The 22,379-nt window shown below is 41.7% G+C and overlaps 1 protein-coding gene across 5 annotated transcripts in view; it reads right to left on the bottom strand.

The window, feature by feature from the left end:
* The window catches only part of mid2 (midline 2), a 138,656-nt gene that overhangs the window by 57,335 nt on the left and 58,942 nt on the right, over positions 1–22,379 (bottom strand). For all 5 annotated transcript variants that reach the window (XM_018669254.2, XM_018669235.2, XM_018669244.2 and 2 more), the window contains one exon: positions 10,237–11,117. In XM_018669254.2, the coding sequence (XP_018524770.1) occupies positions 10,237–11,061 (825 nt within the window). In that variant the 5' untranslated portion in view covers positions 11,062–11,117. The remainder of the gene's footprint in view (positions 1–10,236; positions 11,118–22,379) is intronic.

The raw sequence follows: 22,379 nt of genomic DNA, 5'->3' as shown, positions 1-22,379 counted from the left end.
TGTGCAATTAGTATTGGTAAGACAGTCAGAAAATAAACTTTCCAACTTTTCTCATTTCTTAAATTAATATTTAATGACAAGCAATACAAATGAAATAACTAAAAATACACAGCAGTTCACAATATATTTAAAACTTTCCTAATTTAGCTTAAGAGGTTTACAAACTACTTTTCAGGCAGCACGTGTCTACCTACACATCTTGTCAGTGTGACTGTGTTAGATAATGATGCTCACGATTGTGTGTGTGTGTAAATGTTTTGAGAGTGCATGTTTCAGGAAGCAAAAGATTCATGGGAATGGAATGCGCAGAGGAACATTTCTGTCCAAGGCAGCTGTGTCGGAGACTGGGCGCGATGGCTGAGAACAGTGTGGGAGACTGAAATTCTCCTCTTGCTTGCCAAAACAACACACACATACTTTGAAATCCATTTCTAGGCCTTTGCTTTCCCTTCAAGATGGCCAAAGGATTTGCTTCTCTGACTCACAGAACACATTAGCTTTCACGAGTACCATGGAACAATGATTATGTAAAGATAAACATAATCCATGTCAGAGAGGTGTGATACTGTTAATCAGTTACTTTGATGGGACAAGGAACCTCAAACGGACACTTACATTTTTCAATACATTTCCATATTTCAACCATCTACCATCATCTCTGGCTTCAAAAAAACATTATTGTATAAACGAAACAATGAATTAGGTTTTCCCATATCCCGTATCTTCCGTTTTACAATCCTACAGGCAACGCTACAAAACAATAATGACTGTCATTCAAATCTGAATCTGAATGTCCCATGCTGAGCATTTCAAACAAAAGGAAAATTTTGTTGACCACTCTCTCCACCATTTCTCCCTCTTCAGCTTTTTATCCACCTGTCTGCTGCTGTGGCACTGGAAGAAAATCAAATTGTGAAATAATGGCTACCCATGCAGAGACCGGTAGTTAACAAAGGAAACAGCTGGGGCTTTTTCAAAGTAGTATCCCTTTTGATCAACTCTTCTCACTTATTTCACTCGTTTTCCTCTCTCCCACCTCTTGTGATTTTGAACTAAGCCAGACTGATTTCTGACTGACTGACCTTCACAGAGAGGTAATTTTTCTCTGTCACTGTAATGAGATTGCTTAAGCAGTTTGAAATATTGTAGCCTTGTGGAAGGATAAGAAACGCTGCCTCAGTGAATGCTAAAACTGAAAACAGTATGTATGAGATGATGTTCAACCGAGCATGATTGTAGCAGATAGGAAAGACTTGTTTCTGACTAACTTAAGTAGCTGTGTGTATTATGGCCTACATCCAGTTTTGGTCATTTGCTGCTCTAAACACCCAGTGTCACTGAGCTCCTCGGCTCTCTGCTGAAAGGGAAATGATGCGTTTTACATTTCAAGCAGTTGCAACAGTGAAGCTGCTAAAAAGGAAACCAGCTGTCTTGGAGCTTAATCTGAAGTGGACAGAGCCACTGCTTTCCAAAAGTGAAAAGAACTCTATAAATAAAATGTATGATGAGGAGTGACTATCACCAAGTAAAACACCAAATTTCAAGAATCTTTCCAAGATCAGAGGGAATTATGCAAATGAGGATTGTTTTGCTACCAGTTGTGTCAGTACTGTACCTGCTCTGACTGTAAAACCCCTGATGAGAAAACCAGAAGAACACAATTTAGAGTTACCATCAACGGATGAACAAGGCAAATGAGCAAAGTGGGCGCTTTAAGGTTCAACCCCTCACTCCCAGTCACACTTCCATCAGTGTAGCATACTTTAGCAGGTTTAGCTAGTAATGTCAAAGTAGCTAGTTTCCTGGTGCAACCATTTTCATAGAGCTGAGGGAGACTGTGAAGTCAGGTGAAAACTGTATGAGAGTTTGCCACTATTTTCATTGCTTTCACACTATATATAGCCATTTCATCCATTGGGTTGGGGTTAGGGTGACAATATTGATTAAAGCAGATTTAAAGGTACACTTTAAAAGTCAAGAAGTGCATATATTATTTTATAAACAAGTAAAAAAGCAAAATGTAACTTGACAAATAACAGTAGTTAAATTAATGAATATAAAAAGAAATAAAACTGCTTGAAATCAACTCTCCAACATTCAGATAATACAGATGATCCACTGCTGAAAACTGTTATTAACCATGATTATTGTTCCCTGGGTGCAGCTCTGAGAATACACACACTGGGCTATTTTTAAGTTTGGGGATGAATCAGAGGTCCCTGTTGTCCTCGAGCCAGTGAAGACGTGCTGTTCATCTCACACTGGTGTCATTAGTTCAAACTAAGCATCTTCCCAGTGGCGACACACTATTCCTGCCTGGCAGCCTCACAACAGGACGCAGAGTTCATCACGCACACAGCACACACAAAAAGGAAGCGTGTGCACAGACTCCAAAACACACTACAGAGGAGAGAATAGAGCGTCTCTCGATGTGTCTTCAGCCTTTGTGTGTATTCATGATGCACAAACAAGAAATCCAGAAGTTGGATGCTAGCTCACATTCCACACTCAGTATAAATATTCCTGTTATGCATTGCTGCCCTGTCCACTGTCCCTGAACCACAAGACAAAATAGCTCCTGAAAGATTCAGGCACCTGTGATTTACAATTCTGACTGAAAAAAAAGCTCTCCTGTGATTAAAATTAGTCAATTTCATCAAGCCTTTGCAATCTTACAAATCCCCCAGAGACACCGAAATGTAATTTCTAAATCAAGCCTCATAGTAATGTTCATAGACTGCATGTGTCATCAGTTTCCTCGGAGCCCCTCTCTTCTCCTCACATAAATGTGATCTGTGCCACAGATTGTTGCAGATTAATACCAGGAAGTGCTTACTCAGATATTCCAGGCAAAATAATGTGGGACTGTCTGAAAGGATGGAATCAAAATGCTTGGAAGTCAGTGGAAAAAAACGTCAGAATCACAAGATGAGTTTTCCACTGTTGATTAATGTGTAAATCCTCTTACGATGTGGTGTATTGCTGCCAGCCATCTGACGAAAATACATAAATAGTAATGAGTTTCTGATCTGCCGTGCATTATGACACGCCAATACAAATATACATAAGTAAAGCTATTGTAACAAAATAGACACAAAATACACAAAAGTCAACCTGGCATGCACGAATGCATTGTAAATACAGATATATATAAGTTTGTATGGTCGATGCTACACAGATCCAAAAGTTGTATTTATCAGCTGCTTAGTTAAAATGATTTTCCTTGAGTGCCAAAAGTGTCAGAGGCTCAGCTAAGCTTTGCTATGTTGTCAGCTTCTTACAGCTTTACGCTAAAATACACACAGCACAAGCCTTCAAGTTTAGGTTTTCTTAAGGTTTTAAGCCTTGCAAAATGGCAGGGAAAAAAGGGGAGGTGGCAAAAAAAGCAGATGAAGAAGAAAGACAGGAAAGAGAAAATCAAGCAGGGTTCAACCAGCATGGATTTAGAAGGCGATATTAGGACACAGGCTGGGGCTGATGCTCCTAAATAAGTTTTTTTTTTTTTTCATAATTTTCATGCTATAAAATTTGAGTTCATCCAGGAATTTTATTCTTGGGAGCGTAAAAAATCCCCCAAAACAATATTTACTCCATGTGACACCCTCAAGATATGGAAATTATTTAAGGCTTGGAGACCAAAAACACATATTTTATAGCTGGAAAGACTAGAGGATGAACTACAGCAAGCTATTTCAAAATTTTAAGTATACATTACAAAGAATATACAGTATAATTGCAGACTTATAGTTAATCTATTTTGGTAGGTCACGTAGGCCATCCCACAGCAGTGAACATCAATATCATGTTATAGCTGCCTGAACTGAGAATAACAAGCTACACAAGAACCCAGCTCTAATTTTACGGAAGAAAAGTGAGGAGAGGCATCGATGGATAATGGATAAACGGAAAGCATAAATTTGTACTGTTGTTCTCGAACATACACACAAAAGCCAGAGATGAGTAATGTCGGTTATATCCCTCTATCTGCATTGCGTTGTATCACAGCTGACACCAAATCTCTTAAAAGCTTTCCACTTTCTTTCTGCATATAAATTGTGCATATGCATGATGCAGTGGCTGGGAGTGATTTGATAAGCTTTCTTTCTTTCTTTTTTTTTCATGACCCACTAAATTTTATGATGGCCTGGCGTGACATATTTTCACAACGCATGCATGATGCATTGACAGGGCGCCCTTGTGTGAGTTAGTAGTATAGGCTCCGGCTTGAACACACACATTCCTCTGCGTGCTCGCCCTGATACGCACGTCAACGCACATAGGCAGAGAAGTGGCGGCGCACACAGACACTAAAAGCTCTCTACTACATCTTCCTCGGTGGCTTCGTCAGCATGACTAAGTGTGCTCCATCTCATACTGTTCTCCAGATAGAGCCATGATTTCCCCTGGCATCGCACACTCGGCTCCCAATCACTCCACACATGTCAGACTTAATAGCATCTGCTTTGACACACATGCACAACCCACATGTACTCACAGGCACACACACACACACCTGTAAATACTGCACATATTTGAAGGCAATCATATACCCTCCTACTCACAAACACACTGGAGGGCTGTGAGTCTCCCTCTCTCCAACAACATGCTGCTGCTGCTGCAGTGTGTGTGTGCGTGTGTGCGTGAGGGTTTGTGGGCGACTGAGGGTGGAGAGGAGTGGGGTTACCTAAAACAAGACAGACTGGCTAGGGGCCAAATGAAGGGAGAGGGAGAGAAAGAGATGAACGGAGTGACAGAAAGCAGGTGGGAAGGGACGATGTTTGTGTGCCTGCATGCAAAACAGAGAAAGCCAGAGAAATATAGTGACAGCGTGAGGGGGACAGTGACAGAGAGAGTGGGAGTCTGTGTATGAGGGAAAATAATAAGAAAGTTGTCAGTGTGTGAGAAAGAAAGAGTTGGGAGTGGAAGAAGGATTCAGCTTGGTTGAGTACTTGACATTGCAGCCTTTTAATTTCCTCTTAAAATCATTACTGTCAGTGTTTGGCGTACAATCAGATTAGGTGAGCTGAGCTTTTATTTTGTGTATTTGCCCGTATCTTTCTGTGTGAAAAGAGAGTCAGAAAGTACAAGTGATTTGTTTTTGGGGTGTGGATGTGATTAAATGCACACAAATTAGTGTTGAGTGTGTGTATGTGTTCATGCACGCGTATACAAGCTCACTTCTGGATTTAAGCAAAGCAAAAAATTGGTGCGAATGCAGCGGCAGCAGCAGGAGCGGACATGATGCACACGTTGCGAGGAGTTAGACAGTGCCTTAAGGAGCTTAGATGGAGGGAAAGTAGAAGATAGAAAGCAAAGAAAGCTAAAAGGTGGAGGGGAGGGGAGGATGGTGGTGTCAGTATGCTATGACTTGCCTCTTCCAAAACAGGAATTAATCCAATAATCGCTCTGAAATGTTTTGCATTTTTCGTCATTCTTCTCATGCACATAACAGACTATCATCTGGTACAAGTATGCGTGAGACCTGTCAAGACCCTAGAGATGCACATGCACACACACACACACACACACACACACACACACACACACACACACACACAAGCTATGACAAATCCCACTGCTGTAGCCTAGGGTTAGAGCACATGTGAGGCCAACTGAGAGTTGAAGATCCAGTTTTTAAGTTTATCTGCCGCTTATGTCGAGTGTCGCTCTGAGTGTCACGAGTGTCAGCAGCTCCGCAATAGGCTTTGCCGGCATGTCAGCTCATTAGCACTTGATGCCAAAGCACACACACTTCAAACCCTCAAGAGCCAAAGAGTCAGTAAATTAACTGCCAGTAATACAGAAGAGAGGAGCAAGAAGACTTTTTATCCCTGTGATGTGATCCATTTATTGCTATTTCTCAATTTCTTTCTGTCTTTGTCCAGTTTCTTCATCGACTCATCTTTGCTGTCTCTTTTGTTCCTCTTTCAGCTTCTTCCTTAGAACTTATTTAAATTCAGGTACCTCATCATCATCATCAGACATAGACTACTGTGTGCTCATTAAGTGCTGGGCAGAGAGTGAGTTAAACACACTGCCACACAAACACATGGGCACAAGGGGTGTGAAGTGACTATACAGATCATTTCTGAGGATAGAGCAGACTCAAAGGAAGCACTGCCAGAGACATAGCAAACGACACAATTTAGTAAAATTGCAAAGGTGACATGTAAATAGTTTGACATTTTGTTATATTTATTTGCTGTGTTGTCTAGAGTTAGACGAGCGTATTGATACCACAGTCTGTACGGTAAATATGTAGCTGAAGCCAGCAGATCTTTAGCTTAGTATAGCATAATGACTGGTAACAATGTTGTGTTATGTTATATTTGTTTGATACATAAAAAATCTAAAGTGTAAAGACAACATTTCTCTAATTTATGATGCGTCCTGAGTTGGACTATCTCTTGGCAGGGCCGAGAAATTGCCCATATGCTAAGCTAACCAGATGTTGGCTCTGGCCTCATATTTACAGTACAGATATGCAAGCAATCTTCTTATGTAACTCTCGGCAAGAAATGGCATATTTCCCAAAATGATGAGCTACTCCTTTAACATATAGACATCGTAGTAAATTTTTGCACAAAAAGACTTCTTCTTGAATGGAGGGACAAGAAACAGCAGTCATTAGTGTGTGTAATGCAGATTCTCAGTTATAATCTTCCAGGATGGGCAGATGGACTTGTCCTCCTTGCAACACTCACCTGACGGAAGACATCAATTACACTATTCTCCCCTCTTGTAGATTTAGCGTACCTGTGTACTGTATCAAAGCACCTCAGCAATCATGACTGGTGAGGTGTTTCACCTCTAAAATAGCATGTTCAGTGATTGCAACATCTACTTTGCATCTTTGCATTCATAAATGCAAATGAACCTTAATGTACAATATAATGTACAACATATGGTAGACATTAGCTTACAGTGTTGCATTTTCACCTTTGGTGTTACATCACAGATGTGAGACTCAAGTCCTGTGCTGAGAGCACACAACACACACTTCAGCTTTCTAATTTTGTCTACCCAGCCTCTAAAAGGGAATGTTAGGCTGCCACAAAATTTACCCTAAATTACACCCTAATGAGCCTGCAGTAGACACTTGCAAAGCAGCATGTGATGAGATATTCACGGCTACAACAGAATGTATCTTAGCTGCAAGTGGTTTCACTGAATCTGATTGTGTGAAAACAAATAAAAATCGAAAGTGCAGCACCTTTAAGCTGCAGTCTTTTAAGCATATCAAAGTAAAACACTATTACCGAAGTCTGCCAATTATAAGAAACAAGATGTCTTTGCTCTTCTGAGCAAAGAGCTCTGCTTAACAGCTGCCTAGGGAATTAACTCGCTTCCCAGCAGATTCAGCTCTGCCACACTGTCTTTTACAGCGCTGGCACTTGTTGGCTTTCTCTCTCCTGAAATATCCGCCCGCCTTGCCCAGGGGAAGCTTACCTTTCCCATAATGCGCGAGAAATCATTTTGTGACAGTGTAGCTCCCAGCGTACACAGCAGGCAGAGGAAATAATGTGAAGGGTAATCCAGAGGTCAGAGATCAAACAGAGAGAGGCAAGGGTCAAACTGAGGCAACGGAGTGCAATTTTTTAGTGTTATTGACTAGTGGCCAATTAGAAGGGCACTGGAGCAGAGCAGGCAATAACAATATCAGTTACATATGACTGAAAACTCAACCAAGACTTGAATATTAGTCTCAGACAGAAAAAGAAACAGAGGAGAAGAGAATGCAGTGGGAGCCACACACCCCTTTTGACCTACATCTTCCACGATTAGCTATGCACAAATAGGACTTCCTCTCTGCCGCTTTGCCATGAGTGAGGAGAAGATTATAAGTTAGCTGCCACTGCCACTGGTGAGCTGAGCAGGAGCTTGGACTGGGGCTGGTCTCCTCCCAGATTCTGGGTAGATTGGGGATTTCAAAGTCAGGAAAGTTCAAAGCCTTGGATGGGGAACGTTCAAAAGAACCACAGCCAGACATGAAGTGGAGAGGAAAGGAGGGGTGGGGTGGTGGGGAAGAGCTAGCTACTTACAGTAAACTCTCACACAGCCTGTAGAGAATGAGGTGGCAGAAAGGGGAGGGCTGGGTGTAAAAAATGGGTACATGCTAGTGAGAATGAACTCTTGCTCCTGCGAGTTAAAGTCGATGAGAGGTGCCTGAGCAGGTGGAATTCTGCTGACATGTTGGTGCGAAACTGAAAGCGAGAACCAAAGTTTTTGTGGAGCAAATCATCAATAATACAGAATATGGAATTACATTTTAACTAAAATAAAACTGATGTTTTGTGCCGCCGAGCACATTGCTGCTGCTGCTGTTGTGTTCACCTTGGAGACCCAATGAGATGGATTTTTGTTGCACATGGAATGTTAACAATGTCTCCCGAAAACAGTGCTAACATATTCTTACACCTACACTTTTGTACTGCCGGAGTGACAAAAAAGCCAGAATGTGAGACCATTAAAATGCAACCCTATTTTCCTTTGCAAAAAGAACATCCACCAGCAAAACTACACACACTGTTCAGCACACCTCTCTACAGATAAGGCCCCGAAACTGCCAGTGTAGCGCTTTCTCGGGTGTCCATTTCTCTCTGTGTGCTACACAATGCCATTCATTTAACACAATCAAACCATGGAAACACCCTCACACCCTGGGGACAAAAACATCAGTCGTATTTCCTTAATCTATGTGACTTCAGAGATTTACAGTAGGAGGTACAAAGAATCATGTCATAAACTAGGAGCTTAAAAGTAGATTATCTACTATATGAAACGATACAATATATAGCCTGTGAATTGCTTTGCTTCTTTTACACGATGCAGTGTCAGTGAAATCACAGAACATTTCTAGCTTCCAACCTTCACCCCCTCTGAGTGGCACCACTCACATTATCTCTATCAGACAACACGGCAAATACCTAAGCCTGGATTTCAACATCAAAAATTCATGTCTGGGCAATATGTGGATTTCAGTTCCTCCAACACAGCAGGAGATTTTACTGCTTTTACTTTTGGTTTTTGCCATCTGTTCAGACACATTTACACAGCATAACAGAAAACAAAGAGAGTAAAGAAGACTTTGTCATTACTGCTGTTATATTACCCCCTTGTATACTAATTTAGCTCAAGCATTGTGTAAGATCAGGGAACACCTCTGGTACCTCAGAATTATTCTGTTAATGTAGCAATAAGGATGCTCATTTTCAGGGTATCAAGGGTGCATGAAAACAGTTTAATAGGCATTAACCAGTGTGCTAACTAGTATTAACTGGGTTCTTCTGTGTCGGTAAACAACAAAAATCTCCTTCCTATTAGATATTAGAGTCCAATATTACTCACAGAAGATGATAATCCAATATTCAATTAATTAATACATATGTTAGTGTACACTCAGTTACTGCTAAATTATGTTATGATGTTCAATTTTGAAGTTGTTTTTTCCCCATATTTTGGAAAAATGATGCATGTATAAAAATAAACAAAAAGATAGACACGTGTTTTAGATGTACGTATGTTCAACACACACTACTGGTGAGAGTTTTAGGCCAGCTGATGCGGTCGGCTGCTTTAGGCCTTTAGTGGTGGAATTAGCTCCAGCTAGTGCCTCTCTCTGTTGTTTTTCACCCTGATTCAGCAGTCCTGGTCTTTACGCAGAGCCTCTGAAAGCTCAGTGGCCACGGGGAATGCCAGCTCATCGACTATTATAATGACGGCCTCCCTATTGCTCTTCCTCTCTCTCTCTCTCTCTCTCTCTGCCCTTCTCGCCACTACACCCCACCGATTGTCTCTCTCTCTCTCTCTCTCTCTCTCTCTCTCTATGTTTGTGATCTGCCTTTCTTCCCTTCTTGTTGAACAAAAAGCTGGTTTGAGTGTGTATGACGCAACTGTAGCAGCACTGAAAGTTCACAGTCAACAGAAACACACAGAATAAACATCCCCAAGGTAGGAATGGATGGATTAAAGATTTGTTCTGTTTGGCAAACTGCAAACAAAGATATCACAATGAATGTTGCAGGCTATGTATGAGAATCTCTCTGTTTGGATGGGAATGCTCAGCAGTAAATCATCTTTTTTTTTTCTTTAATCAAATCTTGTTCCAGGTTGTGACTTACCTTGCTTCACTAAAACAGAAGTCAAACAAGAAAAAATAGGGGCAGTACACAGAAATTGTTGCTGATGTGACCTTACTGCATGCTGTGTAAACTGGAGAGGACATGCGGGACTAACCTTGAGCTTGTCAAAGCGCTCGGTGAGCGACGACACCTGGTGCTCTCGGTGGCGCCCCACCAGCTTGCAGAGGGCACAAATGAGCTGGTCATCCACCAAGCAGTACATGTTGACCTTCTCGTTCTCGTGCTCCAGACAAGTCAGGCCCCGGATGTGAGTGTCCGGCACGGGCTCCACCAGGCGGTGGCTGGTGAACGGCTTCTTGTTGGGATGTGTGGCACGCAGGCAGCGGTCGCAGTACGACACCTCGCACGTGACGCACGTCTTGACGGCCTCGCGCGGCGGATCCTGCTCACAGAACTGGCAGCTGATGCGCGGATCCATTTTGGCAACTACAGCTGGGCTGTGGTTGGCGTTGGTGTGGTTGACGTGATTGGTGTGGTTGGCGTGCGGGTGGGAGTGGCTGGAAGTGGCCGGGCTGCCGCGGGCGCTGCTTCCACTCGTGCCACCACCGCCGCCGCCAATTGTTCCAGCTATTGTTCCGCTAATGGTGGCGGTGTAGGGCCGCTGCGGCTGCAGGCGCCGGCTCTCGGTGGGGGAGTTGGGGCCGCTGAGGGAGGCCTTTTGGAAGCGGTCAATGATGTTCTGCAGCGTCACATTGCGCTTAAGGCCCTCCAGGCCGCGGTGATTCAGCGTGATGACGTAACGACAAGTGGGGCACTGAAAGGCCGAGATGGATTCGAGGGGCTTGCTGGTGGAGCAGTGAGACACCAGGATGCGGTGGGCACAGTTAAAGCACAGACTGTGAGCACAGGGCAAGAGCAGGGGATCTTCAAACAACTCCAGGCAGATCGGGCAGGTCAGCTCAGACTCCAGTGTTTCCATCTTCAGTTAAACCAATCTAAAGGTGACATCAAATCCCACGGAAGCTGGCCAATTACCTGCATGAAAAAGAAAAAGATATGCATGATCATTACAAATTACAAATAGGCCTCTAATTAGGAGCCTCTGCTTTACTATGCTTTTGTTCTCTGGCTAGTTTTTATTGAAGAGAACAGCAGAAAGTGTAACTCATCAATCTGGCCCATTCACCCATTTCTGATTTTAACTGAATCAGTCGTGAGGTATTGGCTTCTAGACAGACTTCCCTGCGCAGATTCAGCAGAAACATCACCAATGCATATATTTCTTGTACTAGATAGATAGATCAGCTTGCACAACTGAAGACTGGGCCCCCGCGGTGCAGTCTTTAACACGTGATTCTTCCTACAGAGGCGAATGAGAAGAACAGGGGTGACTGGACGAAGAAGGACGAAAGAGATAGAGGTTGGCTGAATGGAGGTAAAAATCAATGGAGTGAAGAGAATAACAGAAAAAAAATGAAAGACAGGTGCACAGCAGAACAGGAGGACAGAGAAAAAGGAGCAGAAACAAGTGGACAGACTCTCAACCTTACTTTGCTTTCTCCATCTCAGTCGTGACATTTTTTGTGCCTTCTATCGTAAGATCAGTTTGACTTATCAAGCAATAAACACTTAGATTTTAACATTTAAAAGCAAAATCCCAACAACAATTTCAAGCAGGACAGTGAAAACAGGGCCTGAGCAAATCAGGAAAATTGATTTCAGATCCTCCCCTTCTTTCTCCAAGACCTCCAAAACTCAGCACCTTACAGCCCAGCATATCAAGCTGTCTCCCCTGGGTGCCCTTAAAATCACTGACATGAGAAATCACCAATAACCCCCATCCCACCACCCCATCTGCGCTGATTCATTGGCATAGGAGTGCAGCTTGCAGTGGCTCTCTATCCTTTTAAAGAAACAAAGCAGGCACCATGAAACTACAGCATTAAACCAGACAACCCTAGATAGCTGATGGTGACAATTTCATTAGGTGAGGTCGTTCTTGAAAGACTGCGCTCGTTATGCAGGTTTTTTTTTGATGACTGACTGAGTTTTAGTGTTTATGACTCATCAAAAAGTACGTCAAACCTTTGGGACTGGGTTTAAACTCCTGAGAGTGAACTCTTTGAAACTTAGGTCATCATGTACATAAAGATGACTAAGTGCAGAGATTAAAAAAACACAAATTATCAAGAAAAGGACACCAAATACAAGGGATGCTAACATAATTAACATAGCCTGTAGATCTAAACACATTCACTTAGGATTCTCCATGGTTTAAAAGTAAAATTTCAAAGAGAGGAAGTGCTGAGCATGAAAAAAGTGAGCAAGAGTGTCCACAATGAGTGCTTATCAGTATTAGTTATCTACTAAAGGATCACTCAGCCTCCTGTTTGTCCACTTGAACTCCAGGCTTGACACCTATTACTCAAAATAAAGAAACTTTAAACACAGTCAGTTTAAACTAGCATTTCATTTCCCAGTGTTTTGATCTCCTTGGCTCTTTTTCAGTACACTGCACATGACACTACAGACACTGCTATGTCAAACACTAGGAAAGGTTTTAAAAAGCACCAGCTATATGAAACTAACAACATGTATTGTGTGTTGTGCAGCTAAAATGTGTCGTGGCCTTAATAAGATAAGCCTGACTCCAGATGGATAACAAAATTCACAAGTTGTCAAAACATCATGCTCAAGTGACGAGACGTTGTCCTCCTTATCCATTTAATTGCTCATATTGGGGAATATTGAATAAGCTGTCTCAACCACAGCCTATTTGTAATAACTTTGTTGCGCTGTGACACCTCCCGAACTGAGAGCTCAGCATTTACAAAACTGTGCATAATCTCAGGAACCGACAGAAGACCAGCTGAAGAGACGGGCCTGTATAAATACAGAAACAGAGCTCAAAGGCTCAAACTCATTTGCACGAACAAAAGTCTCCTCCCTTCTGCTGCACCAGAAACCAATGCCTCGACACTGAGCTGTGTTCAAAGCAAACATGATTTGAGCAGCAGCTAAGTGCTTGGGAAAGGCATTCAACTGAAGAAAGTAGTTATACGCATGCAGCGGCTCGGTTACAAAATTCATTATCCAGAAAAGAAATAAATAACTTCTCGCAGCCAATCATGCAGATATTACACTGATAGAAGCAAATGGGCATTGTACTTGTGTGTGAATAAGTGTGTGTGTGTGTGTGTGTGTATGTGTGTGTGTGTGTGTGTTTGTGTGTGAGGCTATGAGTATACATTTTGCCTATGAGAAAGTAGTGCGTACGTGTGCACAAGCACATAATGTCCTCCTCCAATATTCACCTTGGCTGCTATTTATCAGATGCTTTATGTGGTTGTTATCACAGAGCCCAACTGTGATAGGGATATAGAGAGAGAGAGAAGGAGAGAGAGTGCAGTGGCAAGCTGGTGCAGAGCAAGCAAACATGAGGTTCTGCTTCATCACGCCAACAATAGGTCTAATTTATCTCCACTGTATCAGAGGCTTGATAACCAGGGGCAGACGAATGGAAATAACCAGAGAAACAGGATGTGGAGGGAGCGAGGTGATGAGAGGAGGCAAGGGCAACCTTCAGGACCTTTTGATGACAAGCAAGGTCGCTGGGCCAGCAGTTTGTGGACTCGTGGTACAAATATGATATAATTAACCACATAAACCTCTAGCCTTTACACTACATATAACCACTGGACTATAATTTATACTTTAATTCAATCTGCAGGCATTTTTAAGTGGACATTTAACCAAAAAACATTTTAATTTCCTCAGCAAGACAGATGTAACTAAGAGAAGCATTTGTTTTCTGCTTTAAAATATACACATTTTATTACTTTCTAATTAAATGATGTTAAAGTACTCAAAGTCAATCAGATCAGTATTTTCACATGGAATGAAATGAATGAGAGCAGCTTTAGGCTGAGCAACACTTCAGCTTCATGTGACTGCTGTCAGTGGGAAAATATGTCAGCAACAGGAAACAGAGCAGACATTCATTAAGCTTCACAGGATACACATTCAAAATCACCAGGTCATCATATGACCGACGTGAACTTTACTCTGGAATCAGGTAAAAGCGATGCAGCAAAGAACAAAAACGTCCTCTGGTCGCAATAACACACAATCACAGAGAAGAGAATTCATGCCGATCAATACTTAGCTATTGCATTTCAGAAAATGATTTTCTGCAAATCCTGCCTCTCCGCGTAATCAGTATTTGACAAATAAAACTGAGGAAAAGTCACGTAAAACCCCACAGCTCCCTTTAAGCTCATAAAAATAAACCATATGTCATCACAACAAATATGCTGAGGGATTGTACATCTGTCAAAAAAGCTGTATCACAACAAGAAAGCAATCTCAACCATCAATTATTAAGCCCATCAAATCAATAGAGAGTGCAAGACTGTTATCCTGGATGTTTTTTTTTTTTTGGTTGTTTTTTTTTTTGTTTTTGTTTTTTTTACTGTTGTCCAATTCAAGTGTTGACTGAATCAGCAGTCTCACTTTATTCCCCAGGACAGAGCGCAACAGTGGCGCTTATGCTGATGTTAATGTGACTGTGTTTAACGGAGCATGGTGTTATAATTAACACCAAGCTTTAACTCACCATCAACAGGCCCATTAAGCTTTAGCTGTGTCACTCTGGGGAAACAGTGTTGGCTATGACGGGAGCCACTTAGGGACCGAATCACCAGCTTCATGGTAAAGGCGTCTGTTCTGCAGATAGGCTGGTGCGCGTGCAGACACACACACACACACACACATACACACACGGAAAACTCTACCCCCCAAAAAACATACACGCACACTTACAAGCACAAACTCTTTCTGTCTCGCCGTCTCTCTTTATCTGCCATTCTAGTTAAGGTGAAGTGTCCCATCTGGAAGGAGAACAGCTTGAGCTGGTCCTTTAGGAAAGACAGACACACACACACACACACACACACGCACACACATCAGAGGCACACAGTCACACACCAACCTCAGCGGACACACACACATGCACGCAGACATAAAGCTGTAAGACACTCACTCTGATCTATTGTTGGGCTGATTACCGTAGCAAGATTTTTGGTCTCACCCAGAGCTTTTACTGAAACAGATGACAAAAGAAGAAGAAAAAAAAAAACAGGGACATCACTGATGATTCATTAGTCTGTCTGAAGAGGCAGGGATAGATAAATAATTTTCTTTAGCACACACACATACACACACTCAGACTATGAAATCTAATTTGCTTATGCTTTATACTTTTGCCTCTGACATTATACTGTATCTACACCTCATAACACATGCAAGGTCGCTCTCATAAAAGAGAAAACCTCTTCAGCCCTGTTGCACTTTTCAGACTGTTTAATAGCATTCAAGCAGTTCCCTTGCAACTGCAGAGGTCAAAAGTTTAAAGGTTACTGAGAGTGCCGATAAACTGTTGCCTACAAAAACATTTTAAAACTTGTTAGTTATTAATAAAAAAGTACAACTAATAATCTCAGTTTATAGAATTTCCAAATTGTTAATTTTTATGCGCCCAATTCAGTTCCAATGCAAAGAGTGTGTGCCCAAGCTGTGTTTGTGTGTGTTTGCATTTGTCTCTATGGTATATGCCTACAGAGATATTTTTATGCTTCCGTTAGATGCGATAAATGTGGCAGCAGTAATGAATTCCACTGCCATTGTAAGAGACATGATCTTATGGAACGCCCCCAAAATAGAAAATACTGATGTCATGGTCTCTGTCATTTCATAATCTCGCAAACATCGAAACAATAAAAGAAGCTGTTTGTTTTTAAAAGCACAGTCACGGTCCCCTGGGTGCTGTGGCTGCATGTGTACGAATTCACTGTGTTGACGCATGCATCAGTCTAGAGAAAAGGCATTTGTGGAACAAAGATGATTATCCTTGTATAAACAATCCACTTGTAAAAACCAAATTGCTCCCTCCTGAATTGCACTCGCGCAGCTGCAGAGCCAAAACGGGAGCTTAATGGACACTTGATGATGCCGGGATGATGGGGCCAACAGTCGAAACGAATCACCACACCTAGACCTCTGAACCAAAGACACAAGTGCATTGTGCAGAAGTTATATTTACTTTTTAAAGGAGTATTGTCAAGAGCACAAAAGCTGTAATTCATGCCTTTCTGGCTAGTAACAGAAACCCATATTTTATGTACATCTTCATTTGTCAAAGTGTTAAAAATATCACTACCTCAAAGGCTGATTTGCTCCTTCAGGATCATTAACATCTAATCTAATCTAATCTAATCTAATCTAATTTGGGCAAAACAAATACTCTACATACATCCTCTCCTTTTCAAACCATGGAGGAGTTGAAAAAACAGGACATATCGATGTGCTAAAACTGACTGGACACAAGCAATAAATTCTCTTTTTTTTCCCCCCGAAGCCTTTGACTTCAAAGACACGCAGGATGTGCTGAGGTGCAACCAGAGTCAGATGTTAAGACATCTATCAAAGAGACTTGTTCCCTAAGAGGAGAGCAGAATAAAAGATTACTTCCAGGTAGAACTATGCTTCAGTGCCAGGTAGATTATACAGGTATTAAAAAGGTCCATATATGTATCTACATCCATATGTGTATCTCTGACTCTTATAAACACACTCACACAGAGTCAGCTAGTGACAGATGCACCCAAGGAGACACACAAACACAATCCATGGTCACTACTCCAGTACCAGACTTCATCAGCAGCGACTGACTTGATCTCAACAGTGTGACAATCTACAGGGAATCACCACTTTTTTATTGTCAGACTGACAGTGTATCTACCACCCCTCATCCTCTGCACGCCCTGATCCAATCCCTCCACCATCCCTGCTCCCACTGCTCTCTCTGCCCTAAGTGTACCTGGGATCTATCCATCTGACTGGAGGCTGTCAATCACAGCCTTATCACAGTGAAGGTAGAGGAACAGAAAAATCACATAGTTGAGGTTTAAAAGCTCCAGGGAGTAAGACGACAGTAAACAACAGCAGTAGGGGGTCGCCGGTCTTCCTTTTTACACGGGCTTTGGAAAACACAACCTGAAGCTGGAGGAAAAAGCATTTGTCTTCTCATTATGGGAAAAAGCTATCACTTGTCATGACTGAAATTTGTGTTTTGTAGCAAAGTGCTTTTTGGTGAGAGAGGGTAGGTTAAAAATAAATAAGACATTACTCGCCAAGCAAACAGTTTAAAGAATAGTTAATTGAAGACCTAAGCAGTGAGGTAATTTACAGTTCTCATTGCCTTTTAATATACTACAGGTGATGGAAAAAATTCAGTAAAGCACAAAACCTCCCTGCAGATCGAGAGAACAACCTACAACCTAGTAAGAACTCTTAACAATACAGCACTTCTGTTGTTGTTCTGGAGAAAGCTGAAATAAAACAGTGCTAGCCAGCTCCTAGTATGTACTACACAACACAATGTTTACCAGTAGAAAGATAGAGTACTTTATTAAAAGATAACCCATGGATAAATATGAAGCTCTTGCCAGGAGATGGTTAGCTTAGCTTAGCTAGGCAAAAAGAGTGACATAGTGACAATAAGACTCAAAAATGTGTATTTCAGTTTTTGTAGGTTAAACAATTAATATTATGACAATATATACGTTAATAGGTTTGCTTTAAAGGTGCTGGAGAGTGTATTTTGTTTCATTTGGACAAAGCTATAGTAGATGTTTCCCCATTTCCAGTCTTTATGTTAAGCTAAGCTAATCAGCTGCTGGCAGTAGCTTCAAGCTATTGCTATTGCTATTACTCTAAATCAACACTTGACAAGAAGGCCAATAAGTGTTTTTCCCCCAAATATCACACTATTCCTTTAGAGTAATAGAATTCGAACAACCCATTTTCCAACCACTTATGTCTTTTCAGGGGAGAGCTGAAAACATAAGTGCTAGCTAAACTCCACTAGTGTTTCAACTGACACGAGGGTGATAACATAAAATGTTTTGGTTAAACAGCTGCTTTAATGTTTTAACCCTAGTACTCTCTGGTACAATGGTTGTTTGCTAGGGGTCTGTTAGAGGCCAGCTGCATTCATGGCAGCCAACAGGTTGTTTCTCCACAGTGGTTTGGGGCTAAACAAAGACAGATGCTATTCAACTGACAAGGCCAGTCTGTAGTCTGTGACCTCAATCTGCTGTGGACCTGTTGTTGTGCAGCGAGCATTCCACAAATATCTCCGAGCAGGCGAAAGGTTGAAGATGTTAATAACAAATTAAAGGATTTCTTCCCCAGCTTGTTCATGTGAAACACATTACTAATTAAAAAGCTGCCTGGAAGAAAACAGAAGAATGAAGCTTGAAATTTTTATGGAGCAGGGAAGATGTTAAAACATGGAACAGCAAGATGGTGGTTTTGATTTCTCTCTTTCTGCCTTGTATTTCTAAAAAAAGAAGTTCTGATTCATTACTTTATGAGGCAACCAAATACCACACCTGGTGCCAACACGTGCCTTTCCACAGAGAATGGCTGGCCTGTTTGTGCGATGTTGGTAAATCACAGACCTTCACACATTTTGGCACAGCCTAGCTACTAATCAAGGGAGCACACATTAAAACGACTAATAAAAACACTGCAATGTGGCGCTGCTGTATGAGTACTTTCATTACTGACTGTGTGAGCAAACACCCTAGCTCTGGTCCTAAACATGGCATTTACCCTAATCACCTCAGCTGAGCATTTAAACCAAAAAGAAGCAGGACATTGTTTGAGTGAATTCGGTGGAATTCAGCTGCATTAGTGATTTGAAATGCTGACATTCTGCAGGAGGGCAATTCGCTTTAGCAGTTGGGGTTAAAAATACCCACAAGCATGAGACACATGTCAGGACCGGGCACTGCTGAGTTTTGCCAGACATCAAGAGACTACAGTTATTCACCGCTCTGGTTTTGGGAAAAGGAAACTGGGCAGCTCCAAAAAATGACAGCCCTCCAGTTGACCAGAAAACACCAAAACTGTACATATGATTATATAAGTGGGATCAAAGCAGCACAATAAACTTGCTGTGTTCCATTTCCATGCAAGTCTTTGACAGGAGCCATGTGTCTCAATGCAGCTGCTTCATGGGATGAAAAGGAATGTGTTCCTTTGGCCACCCCTTTCATTCTCAGTGTTTCCCTTCATCTTTTCCTCTCCTTTTCCTCTACTCTCACTCCTCTTCCCACCTCCACTTGCTGAGTCTTTCCTCTCTCTCTCTCTCTCTCTCTGAAGAGACCTCAGAGCTGGCTGGATTCATCAAACATGTGATTCCTATTCATAGAATGTAAACAGTAATGCAGCCAAGCCGGTGTCTCCATTTCACATTCAGTGCAGTTGAGCGGGCTGGCTTAAGCTTAACCCTCTCACTACTACACTGGAGACAGTCTCTATCACAAAAGCAATTTCAAAATAAATCTAACAAATATGTTGCATTTTGACACATCTGTCACCTCACAGTGTTATGTTGCATACATCTTATATCACATTTGTCTTATTTAAGATGGGTGTTTTTTGTCTGTAGGGAAATGTTTACATTAAAGAGTGTAAATCTGCTAACACTGCACTGCATATTGTTTCAAATTATTCAGCCACAAGCTGTCAGCAAGGGAAAACCTTATTCCCTTATTAGGCAAACCTTTCACATGTTTAACAGATATTCAATAGAATACACTTTTTCAATTGCCTAGCAAGCATCTGACAGGCTTCAAGGTCAGCCTGCCTGCTCTCTTCTACCACATCAGTGGAAAGGCAGCAGGCAGAGCTGTGGCTCACTGCACCAGTTAACTTCCCCACTCCCTGGTCACCAGCGCTCTGGGTGGGGAAAACAGGGGCTGGGACTCTGGGGACAGGTTATCTCAGTTCACCTCACTACGCCTTAGCTGATTTCACAGAAACTCCCATTATTATGCAACACATTGACAGCGTAAGAGATTCTGTGTGTTACTGGCAGAGCAGGGAGCTGGTGTGTTGGTCTAGTTACTGACATATTGGATGTCATCCAAACCAAGGCTTGGCACTGACATGATCTATCGTTAGTAAATACATTCATAAAGTGATGACGGTGATATATTTGTGCTTTCCTGTGTCAACCATACCGTCCATATATCATAAATAGAGATCTAATGCAAATGAAACGCCATTTAACCCTTGTTTGTCAAATGTGTCTACACTTTTTGTCATTATATATTAATTTTAAAAGATTTCTTGTATTTTCATGATGATTTGAAAATGTATTCATATCACTCAGCTCTGACGCAGAGGAGGTGGGTGTATATATCGCTAGAATCTTATCTGTATGTGGACCTGCATATTTTTCTGCCTACATGTATTTAAATGGAATTTTGAGTGCTGCCACTATGCCCCAGTTCTATGTAAAATTAGCTGTGCTGGTGCATATGGGATAATGTGTTTGCTTAGCTTATATGTCTCCGTCACTTACACAAATCTAGTGCATTCTTAAAAAGGCAAGTATAAGTATGTGCATTGCGATTTTTTTTTGCTTCTTCACATGACCAGTGTTTGTTTTGTCTATATGTTGAAGAGCAGGTGTGACTCCCCTGACTTGTCACTATGGGTACAGATGTGTGTACAGTTGCATAAACCCACACTCGTTTTTAAAAGCCATTTTTGTTTCCTATAGTCTGTTCACTGCCTGTCAGCTGTGCTGATGAGGGCTCTGATGCAAGTAACTGAAAATAAAATAAACAATCAATTCTTGTCAAACGCAAGGCCAAGCCAGACTTGCTAATTGGTTTAATACATTTATACATGAAAGCAAAACAAAATTAGATTTTCACAGGGTTGTGACAGTGAGAAGAACACACCTTCTCTCCTTTACCCTCCACTTAATACTTCTGCCTGTTACAGCTTGGCAGCCTGTGGGTAATAGAGTTAATACCGTCAGACGTCCTCTCATCAGCTCTCTGAGGCTCTTTTTCTGAGGTGGAGAGCCTTATCAGGCTTCAACACAACACTGTGTAGCAACGATGCCCCTGCTTCACTTCACGCTGCTTCCATTATTCATGTGCATTTGCCCAGGTGAGAACAAACCCAGGATCAGAAGTTGGCAGAACAGCTTATTAGATATTTAGACGCGGCTGAGCATGCTAGAGGGAGGAAAGGATGAAGGGAGAGGGAGAATAGAGGCACCGCTAGCTGTCAACAAAGGCAAAAATATAAATTTGCGAGAGGACTTCAAGCCCAGTGGCTAGTGTTTAGGTTGTAAAGTGCTGATCCTGGAGGTCAGGCTGGTCATGGACTGTACCATGTAATTCCTCTCTTCAGATATTTTCTTTTCTGTAGCAAGCTTACAGGACATGGGTACACTACTAGTTTAAAACTGACAAGGCCAAGGAGAAATGGATCCACAATCATCCAGACACAAGTTCCTTAGAAACAACATGAATGATTTTTTCTTCATTCTCTTTCTCTCTCAATTCCCACATTCCCACACATGCTCTGTCTTCCTTACTTTACTGCCTGGAGTTTAAAAGTGAGATATACTTCCTTCTTATGGCTCAATTTGGCTGCTCAAGTGCATTGAGACCACTGAGTTTGCTGTCATACACAAAGAATGTTGACATTTTCAAAACCAGCTCACCTTGAACACTGTCCAAGAGCCACACAACTGACTCTGTTTTATTTTCTATGACTGAGCTCCACAGAACTCTGCAATAACTATTATTTTGGAGCAAAGTGATTCCCCTACATGCACTGATGAAGCCAAAATGACACAAAATAAGAAAGGGCGAACAGAAAGAGTGAAAAAGCACACACTGCAGATTGCAAGAAATCTGTTGCCTTCCCTTAGAGAAAACAAACTTGGTAGTCTTGACAGTTGACACCAATTCAGCTTCAGTTATTCTATATTTTCATCTGAAAGTGCGTGTGTATATATGTGCACGGGGCCAAGTTAATGGCTTACCTTTTACTGGAATTTTCTATAAATATGCAAATTCACTCCACATCGTGTGAAAAGGCAATCTACACACCATATAAACAGCACTTTCAGCTTCTGAAAAGAGGATCTTTTCAGCGGGAAATTGCATTCTCGGGCCCCTGTACACCTATATTAGACTGGAAAGAAAAGACTGTCAAGAAAACAATAGATTGACGATATATTACTGAAAAGTTTCCCCATTGCAAAAAACAGCTGACAACTTTAAATGCATCATGTCTGTGCTCTAAACAACCAGGCTGCCTGATGCATCGGGAGCCAGGCCACTTTATCAATAGCTTGCCAAACTATATTAGCAAACGATGCTGTCCAAGTTGGAGTTATTGATTCTAGAGGAAGCAGAT

The sequence above is a fragment of the Lates calcarifer genome, linkage group LG8, assembly GCF_001640805.2.
Source record: "Lates calcarifer isolate ASB-BC8 linkage group LG8, TLL_Latcal_v3, whole genome shotgun sequence".
NCBI lineage: Eukaryota > Metazoa > Chordata > Actinopteri > Centropomidae > Lates > Lates calcarifer.
Note: the sequence above shows the minus strand (reverse complement) of the source record. Positions and strands in the feature narration are given on the sequence as shown.